The sequence below is a fragment of the Leopardus geoffroyi genome, chromosome X (assembly GCF_018350155.1).
Source record: "Leopardus geoffroyi isolate Oge1 chromosome X, O.geoffroyi_Oge1_pat1.0, whole genome shotgun sequence".
NCBI classification, from domain to species: domain Eukaryota; kingdom Metazoa; phylum Chordata; class Mammalia; order Carnivora; family Felidae; genus Leopardus; species Leopardus geoffroyi.
In genome coordinates, this window is record NC_059343.1 from 12,177,760 (window position 1) to 12,187,144 (window position 9,385).

General features: G+C 41.9%; 1 protein-coding gene and 1 long non-coding RNA gene across 4 annotated transcripts in view; one reads left to right on the top strand and one right to left on the bottom strand.

Annotated features, from left to right (window-relative positions):
• The window catches only part of ACE2 (angiotensin converting enzyme 2), a 44,902-nt gene extending 36,242 nt beyond the window's left edge, over positions 1 to 8,660 (bottom strand). For 2 of the 3 annotated variants that reach the window (XM_045471237.1, XM_045471236.1), the window contains exons 1-3: positions 8,440 to 8,660; positions 7,264 to 7,552; positions 967 to 1,125 (exon numbers count right to left, since the gene is read on the bottom strand). In XM_045471237.1, the coding sequence (XP_045327193.1) occupies positions 967 to 1,125; positions 7,264 to 7,449 (345 nt within the window). In that variant the 5' untranslated portion in view covers positions 7,450 to 7,552; positions 8,440 to 8,660. The remainder of the gene's footprint in view (positions 1 to 966; positions 1,126 to 7,263; positions 7,553 to 8,439) is intronic. The other variant, XM_045471238.1, reaches the window with a different exon arrangement.
• On the top strand, positions 4,447 to 7,362 carry LOC123594508. Its single transcript, XR_006710763.1, has 2 exons — positions 4,447 to 6,142; positions 7,199 to 7,362. It is a non-coding gene; the product is annotated as an uncharacterized LOC123594508 (long non-coding RNA).
• Positions 8,661 to 9,385: the final 725 nt, after the last annotated feature.

The window sequence follows — 9,385 nt, forward strand, 5'->3', positions numbered from 1 at the left end:
CCAACTCTTGGTTTCAGCTCAGGTCATCATCTTGCAGTTAGTAAGTTCTGGCCCCGTGTCAGGCTCCCCGCTGACAACGTAGAGCCTGCTTGGGATTCTCTCTCTCCTCTCTCTTTTTGCCCCTCCTATGCTCGTGCTCTCTCTCGCTCTCTCTCAAAATAAATAAATAAACTTTAAAAACAGGGGTCAACCAGTTTAAAAAAATAGCTGCCTTCATTTATTTAAAAACCTTTGTAGGAAAGAGCAATTTGGATCCAGAAGGCAGAACAAAATGGTGGTAAAGCACTTAATGCTCAATGGAGGGAGTATCTCTATCAATTAGAGGGGCCCACAGATGGAATGGATGTCTTGGAAAGAGATGGCTCACCCACCCCTAAAGCAGTTTGAGCTGAGGTTCTTAGCCACTCATTAAAGACGTAGAGAAGAGTCAAGAATGAAAAGGGGGAAATAATTGGACCACATACAGGACTTCTCAAGCTTGGCACTACTAATGTTGTGGACCAAATAATTCTTTGTCATTGGGGCCTGTCTCGTGCATTGTGGAATGTTTAGCGGCATCCCTGCCCCTTCCCCACTTATGACAACCAAAAATGTTTCCAGACATCATCAAATGTCACTGGGGGGCACCCCTAGTTGAGAATGAATGACATAGACTAAGTATATTCTTCAGGCCACCTGGTCCTCAGGAAGGTGACTTCGGTATAGGGTGCCCATATACAACACAGGGCCCAGACCACACCAGTTTGACTTTGTGTCCTAACATAATTATTACCAGTGTCTTCTTTCACTTGCAAAAGGATTCCAGTTTGGATGACAAATTATGTGGTCACTCTACCTAGGCACAGAGCTCTTTCTAATGTTAGCATTACTATCTCTGCAGATAAAGGAAGCAGCCATGGGGATATTAACGTTTAATGTTTCCCCAATATTTCAACTCTTGAGGTCAGCGCTAGAATGTTCACATACTCGTTGGCTCTTGTCTGCTGAGAGCACTGATGACCCACTCTGCTGAAGGGCCTGCAATTGACGTTTGACGGTGGCATTGTGAATTTCTGCTAGCGGGTAAGTTTTGGCAAGCTTGGACTGTTCTTCATAAAAGGCAGACCATTTGCCCCCGGCCTCATTCTGAAATGACAAAAAAATAAAGTTGAAGTCAGAATGGCACCGCTTGAACAGATAAAACAGGAGATACCGTCCAAAAAAACATCTGGTGGAACATCTAATATTTCCTGAGTAGTTTTAGTTCTCTACTTTGCTGAAGGTCAAAGCTTAGGTTATGAGTTACCAGGCCATTCTTGGTCACTCTCTCTTTCTGGCCCAGTGCCTAGTTTTCCCCAGGGTCCTGTCCCCAGAACTGGAAGTGCATTCTCACAGATAATTCACATCGTGGGGCCCTGGAATTTATGGCCTTAGCACTGTGACGTGGGTGAGCTGATCAAGGATTCAAGGATGAATGCTCTAAAGGGAGAGCCCAGTAAAGCTCAGAACAAACTTAATGGGAATACAGCCCCTCATGACACTGTGAACCGCAAGAAATGAGAATCAGTTTGCAGTAAGCCCCACAGTGCCATGACTTACCAGAGATTCTGATCTTAAATTATGTTCCCCCAAGAAGGTAGCCCAGAATGTGGCCCTTTGTTAGCCATGGCGATTTTCTAACAGTCAAAGAAACCAACGAGCAGGTGATGATGCCAGGACTCACTTGGCTCCCATCTTGAACATCACTGTAGGCAAGTGGACTTCTCCAGACTCTTCTAGCACAGTCTTTTCTCAATGTACAAATTCATTTTCATCTACCACAGACTGAAATAAGCAATGCTTTGTACATTGTACTTCTCTAGACTGTATAAAAGAGGTAGCCTATGAGACAAGTAAGAACTCCATTCTTGGAGTCAGACACCTGTGACTAGCTGTGCAACTTTAGGCAAATTACTTACCTTCTCTGAGCCAGTCACCTTATCTGTAAAACGTGAGTAATAATAGGACTTACCTCAAAGGGTTGTTGTAACGATGAGAAGAATTGACAAATAACAAAAAGTTTATCACAATATCTGGTACATCCTAAACATTCAAAAAAGTTAGCTATTTTATAATTTATAGAAAAAAATTCTTTGCCCTTAAGTTGCTTACAGTGTTATCAGACAGATAAGGTATGCAGCGTGAATGTTTCATTAATGAAATATAAGAGCATATGATAAAGTATAAGCTTTGAGTGGGCCCAGCAGTTTCTGCTATAAGAAAAGAAAGACTCATGAAGGCAACTAGATTTGGCCAAGCTCTCATGGAGAAGACCTTAAAGTAGGTAGGAGTTGGATGGATGTAGAGTACTTTGCAGAATAATTCACCTCATTTGATCTTCTTAATCTCATGAGATAGAAAATCATTGTGTCTCCATTATTCATATGTGCATAAAGGGGCTGAGAGATATAAATAGTGGATATAGCAACCAACTGACAGCATCTGGGTCCTGGATCCTGTGGTAGAGAAACGCTAAGATGGCTCCCATGATCCCTCTGTCTGGGTGGTACACACTTGAGTGATCGCCTCCACCTTGAGTGTGAGCAGAACCCATGATTCACATCTAACCAGCAGCATATACCAAAGGTGACAGGATGTACATATTTATGTTATATAAGATTATAATTTTTATCTTGCTAAAACTCTGTCTCCCTTGCTGACTCTGATGCAGCGAGATGCCATGTTGTGAGCCACCCTGTGGAAAGGGCCACACGTCGAGGAATGGAGGATGGCCTCTGGGTGATATCATGCAAGAAACTAAGGTCCTCAGTCCAGCAGCACACAAGGATCTGAATGCTTACCACTAACCACATTAGCTTCGAAGTGGATTCATCCCCAGTCAGGCCTCAGATGAGACCATAGTGCTAGCCAGGACCTCGATGACAACTTCATAAGGCTCAGAAACGGAAGATGCAGCTAGAAAATGCCTGGATTCCTGACCCACAGAAGCTGTGGGATAATAAATGCGTAGTGCTTTAAATTGCTAAGCTTATGGTAATTTTTAACACAATAGATAATTAGTAACAATCCCAACGCGGGACTTCAGGCATGATTGCGTTTTCCAGGCAAGGAATTTTACTTTTATTCTTTGAATACTAGGGGATCACTCAGGGGCTCCAAGCAGGCTTGTGACGTGATGGAAATGGTGTGTGGACATGACAACAACGGCTCAGACAAGAAAGAGATGAGTAGAATAGTGGCAGTAAAAACGGGAAATGATTTCTCTCTTTATTGAGTACACACAACCCCTCAGGAACCACTTCCCAATTAATCTTCACAAACAATCTTTTGAGGTAGTTGTGATTATCTCTACTTCACAAATGAGGACACTGAGGCACAGAGCTGGGAAGTAGCTTTCCCTAGGACACGCAGCTAGTAATTAAAAGAACCAGAGTGTTAACCCAGATGTTTACCTCCAAAGCTAACGCTCTTAACCAGTGACCATTGATTGCATTCATCACATTCTAGTCTTGTCTGTAACATGCATGAGTGGGAAGGAGTGGACTATGGAAAGAAGAGTTTGGTCTCTGCTACAGACTCATCTACGCAACCCACCAGTTACCTCGAAACCTCTACCCTTCTTCACCCAATCCAGGACGATTTACTGTCAAGCAAAATTTCTGGTAAAACTTTGATACCAAATTATAGGAATAATATTATTCTCGATTTCTTCTGGAAACAACTCACGCTCCCCAAAAGGGCTCAGTCTCAGAACATTTTTTAAATTATACTGATATAGGAACTTTGAAGATATCTGTTCTATTTATCACTACCATACTGTAAGTGTCATACTTTAAATCGCAAGACAAAAAAATGCATGATGTTGCCTTGAATTTTGCCCACTAAGGACATACTGTTCCTTCCCAAGCTAGTCTTTTTTCCAGAGCTCTAGGGACCTAAACTAGCTTTTTGTTAATTTCTTGGCTCAATATTCCTGTACCATGCTAGTAGTGGAAATCCCATTTCCACACCTATTAAATAACCCACAGGTGAAACCTGAGTCTGATCAAGTCTCTAGATCAGGACTCTGCCCACCATCTGTTTTTGTAAATAAAGTTTTATTGGAACATAGTCACGCTCATTTATGTGTCATCTATGGCTGCTTTTGCACTACAATGGCAGAGTTGAACAGAGGCCATGGGGCCCACAAAGCCTGAAACATTTACTATCTGGCCTTTTTCAGAAAAAGTGTTCTGGGGGCGCCTGGGTGGCTCAGTCGGTTAAGCGTCCGACTTTGGCTCAGGTCATAATCTCACGGTCTGTGAGTTCAAGCCCCACATCGGGCTCTGTGCTGACAGCTCAGAGCCTGGAGCCTGCTTCAGATTCTGTGTCTCCCTCTCTCTCTGACCCTCCCCCATTCATGCTTTGTCTCTCTCTGTCTCAAAAATAAATAAACATTAAAAAAAAATTAAAAAAAAAAAAAGAAAAAGTGTTCTGACCTCTGCCCTAGATCTAGACATTTACAGGAAATATAGGGGACAAAAGAGCATGTTAAGCAACATTTACGGGGCATGATCGGCAAATCCAGAATAGTGGGAATTTCTATAGAACCAAAAATTTAATTCTTCAGCAAATAAATTGTTGAAAAAGTGAGGGAGGAATTCTGTAGACTAAAAGAGAACTAAAGAACATCCTTCAAAATGATTGGAAGGAGAGGACCCGGTTAGATCTTGATTCACACAAAAGAGCTGAAATTTTAAAAAAAATGAGACGGTAGGGTGCATTTGAATACTGATAGATATTTGACAAAACTGAGGAGTTCTCACCAAGTGGTTGGTAGTGTTATTGAGGTTCTTTTAAAAATTCTTACTTTGAGAGCTACAAGGTGAAATATTTATGCATCCAACCAGATCATGTTTTGGATTTCTTTCAAAATAATCCAATAAATGAGGGGTTGGGTAGAAAAATAAAACAAGATTGGCCAAAGTGTTAATAATTTGTAAAATCAGGTGATGGGTACGAGGAGATTCAATAGACCAGTCTCTCTTCTTTTATACATGTTTGAACATTTTTATGATGAAAAGTAAAGAAAAACCATACCATGGAATACTATTTGGCAACAGAAAGGAAGGAAGGAACGCTACGTGCCACAACATGCGAAGTGAAAGCAGCCAGACACGAGAGACCACATTTCCTACGAGTCCATTGATATGAAATGTTCAAAGGAGGCAAATCTTTAGAGACAGAAAGTAGATTAGTGGTTGCCTGGGGCTGGGGGCTGGGAGGAAGGGCGATGACTAACGGACATGTGGTTTCTTGCTGGAGAGACGAAAATGTTCTGCAGTTAGATGCTGGCGAAAGTTGTATAGTTCTGTAAATATACTAAAAAGCATCGAATCGTATACTTTCAATTGGTGGATTTTATGGTGCATAAATTGTATTTCAATAAAGCTGTCGTTAAAAGCTCTCTAGAGTAAAAGGAAAGGACAAAACCCGTACCTTATTCCCTAGGTCCTATCACTAAGTCTGAAACACCCACAAAACTGCTCTAAACCGAAGGAGTTAGCCAAAATTTATTCACTGCTCTTTTAGCCAGTTACCCGGCACACGCGCAGAAGCAGAAGCCATTCCTCACCACCAGACTGCCCTCCCTGCATGTAGCTGGTGGCCACCTGCTTCCTCTCTGCATTTTAATATTTTCACTTTCCTTTAAAAGGTCCATGCTTTCTGCGGTTTGGCCACACTTGGTGATTTATGCCCTCTCCTCTCTGGCCTTTGCTCTAATCAACAGCTGCAATTCAAAAGTAATAACACTCAGTGATCCAGACATGATTTCGACAAACATCGCTACATCTCATTCTGGAACATGGCTTCTCAGCAAAGGGCACTCAGCAGGACTGTTACATGTCTCTTCGGCAAGTACAACTCCCGCACTCGTAGCAACGATATCGTGTCGTTCTCCCAAGCTCACGGGCATCGAGCCCTATTCTGGTGGTTTGGGGTATGAACTAAGGCTCACAACGACCCTACAAGGCAGATATGAGTGGGACGTTCTTTTTCACAGGTCAGATAATGAAGGCGCAAAGAGGTTAATTCAGCAGCTTAAGCTCACCCAGCTGGAAAGTGGTGGAGCCAGGATCTGAACCTCACCAGTCTGGATCCGGAGCTCTTAGGCACGATGCTGGTAAGTAACACCTTCACCAGCACCTACGGGCCCATTCAGCGGAGCATGAAAACAAACGAACAGTACACTATAGTCACCTCCAACAGAGGTCAAATAAAAAGTGAGGCCAGAGCAACAATAAAGAGATGAAGAGAGGTAAGACCAAAATATGAGCCAAGAAACAGATGATCTCCTATGACCACATCAGGCTGTCAAAATCTCCAGGATTTCTTTGAGCTTTAGAAAAATGGAAAAGCTTCTCTTTGGGAATTTCAAATGAGGCAGTAGGTCTCAGATTTCATCTGTCCCCATGAATGGCAGTAATTTAAACACGCGTCCTACTAACCATTTGAAAAAAAAAATAAGCTTCTGAACTACATTTTTGAAGGAATGTATCGCTATACAAGTGTCAGAAAGTCTTTTTTTTTTTTTTAAGTGTCACAAAATCTTTCCTCAAATAATGTCGCTCGACTTCTAGGAAAGACGCGTAAGGATACTGCTTCGGGACCTGTGAGAGAAGAAATTCCTGAGTCCTTGCACTTGTCAAAGCATCTTGCTTTCCCAGAGCATTCTGAGATTTGTCAGAATTGGTTTAGTTATGGTTTTTCTGGGAGGGCTCTGGATGGATTCTGTGACCTTTGGAAGTCCCTCAGAGCTCCACGACAATGAAGGAAGGAATTCCCAATTCCAGCCTCGGGACCCATGGTTAGTTTAATTACTAGCTAGCTCTTCCACTAAGCCTCCACTTGCACTTTGCAGTTAATCTATCATTTTAGAGAGTCTTTAGATATTCCTGTTGACACTGTAGGCTTGGGAAAATTATGAACTCAATAACTTATGGCATTTCCATGAAATGCTTTGAAACCCTGATTATGATGAGAATTATAGTAGCAGCTTCATAAAGCATGTTCACTGGTTTCCAAGAATCTGGACCGAGACCAGTGAATTATTTTGTAACCGTTTTCAAATGAGCCCCAAGGTCATTTAAGTTTAGGCATCTGGGACTCCAGAATCCAAAAGATCGAGGCAAACATCCAACTTCACAACTCAGAGCATTTCTTTGATTTCCCTTTTCAGTTGCATGGGCAGTAATCTAATCTTTAAGAAGCAGCAAACACCCCTATGTAGCCATGAGAACTCACCATTTTTTGGACATTCTCGTCTGTGATATTGGTGTTATAATTCCAGGAAGCAAGTGAACTTTGATAAGACAGCTCTTCGGCTTCATGGTTAAACTTCTCCAAAAATGTCTTGGCCAGTTCTTCAGTGGTGGATTGAGCAGCAGTTAAAGCAGCAAAGCTGAGAAGGAGCCAGAAAGAGCCTGACATCTTTCCCTATGCACCAAGATCCCATCCACTGAACAACTTTCCCTAGAGTAAAACCTCTTCATGAGTTTTTCTTGCTCATCAGCCTTTGAACTTGGGTTGGGCACTGAGCAGGGAAGATGAAAAAAAAAAAAAAGAAAAGAAAAGAAGAAGAAGAAGAAGAAAGAGGAAGAAGAAGAAACAGTAAACAGTCTGCTGAACCAATATAAAGTTCATCCTGGAGAGGACAGATATGTAAACAGATTTTAGAATGATTTTTTAAAGTAAATCAAATAAACAAATGTTATTCATTAATCCTAGAGAATCATAGCCCTCCTAGTATTTTATGGCCAGATCAGAACTTGCACATTTGGTTAATATGTTCCTAAAAAGCTGTTAAAGATACACTGAAGGTGTTATAATTTTACAGGGACAAAAGAAGGCTAGAATTAGGGATCACGGGGGGTAATGTTGGTACTTAATATGTTTTCCAGACAATTCCATTAAAAGTCAGTTATCTCTCCTTTCTTTTCATGTCAAGCTCTGTTCACAGAAAGTCTCTCCTAGGGTAACATTTCCCCTTCCTAAATAAACTACTTTGCCCTTGTCTTTTTGGAATTCTTTTTTTTCCTGATTTTAATTTTAATTTCCATGGCCATGTTTAAAAGTACGAGACTAGGGGCATCTGGGTGGCTCAGTTGGTTGAGCACCCAACTTTGGCTCAGGTCATGATCTCCCAACTCGTGAGTTCGAGCCCCGCATCGGGCTCGCTGCTGTCAGCACAGAGCCGGCTTTGGATCTGCTGTCTCCCTCTCTCTCTGCCCCTTCCTCGCTCACATGCACTCTCTCTCGAAGATAAATAACCCTTTAAAAAATAAAAATAAAAGTATAAGACTACCCTCCACTCCGCAGGTTAACATTCCTGATCCGGCTCACTTTCTATCTCTCAGATGACCATGTTAACCACCTATTGTATGGCTGACTTCACTGTATGCCTCCTCCCCTTTCACTTACCTGTTCTAAAGTCAGTCAAGGACCCAGGGAAATAAAAATGACTCTGCATGGTATGAAATTCAAAGAGTGTCCATGTCCGTGGTCATCCAAAACCATGGGATCATGGCAACAGAGAATCCAGAGGGACTCCAGTGGTTATCCTGTAGAATCTCCAGAGCTGGATCAATGTCCTCATTCCCAGAGAGCGGGTATGTCAGAGATAAAGAGAGGAGCCACTGTAAATGGCAGGGCTCCTGGGCCGGCTCGACTGTGATTATGAAACCTTCACGCAGGGAAAATATTTCTTCACCCAGAAAAACAAGTCTTCCAGGTCCAGGTGACCTGGCAGTAACCAAGCCTTTAAAAAAAGTTTTCACTACTTTCCCTTATTCCAAAGTTGTACGTATTATTATAGGACAGGGAAAAATCATTATAAGTAACTGCTCAAAGTGCTTTGCATTATAATAGTTCGTTGAAGCGTTACAACAAATCTAGAGGCGAATAATTTTTATCGATGTTGCACAGATTATGAAACTGAGGCTCAGAGAACTTAAATAAATTACCACACCTCATTCAGCCAGGAATGCCATTTGATTCTAGAGTACAGACCCCTTTCCACTTTCCGTGAAGATGACAGATTTCGTTTCGCCACATCAAAAAGAGGTGGATTCAAGGCGCCTGGGTGGCTCAGTCAGTTAAGTGTCTGAATCTTGATTTCGGCTCAGGTCACGATCTGAAGAATTTATGAGATCGAGCCCCATGCGGGCTTGCCCCCAAGCAGAGCCTGCTTGAGATTCTCTCTCTCTCTCTCTCTCTCTCTCTCTGTCCTTCCCCACTCTCTCTCTTTCAAAATTAATAAAGAAATATTAAAAAAAAAAGAGGTAGATTCTTCCTATCCTTAATGTAAATCAAAACACGTGATCCTTCTAAGAAATAAGTTAGTTGACAAATTTAAGCAATTATGATC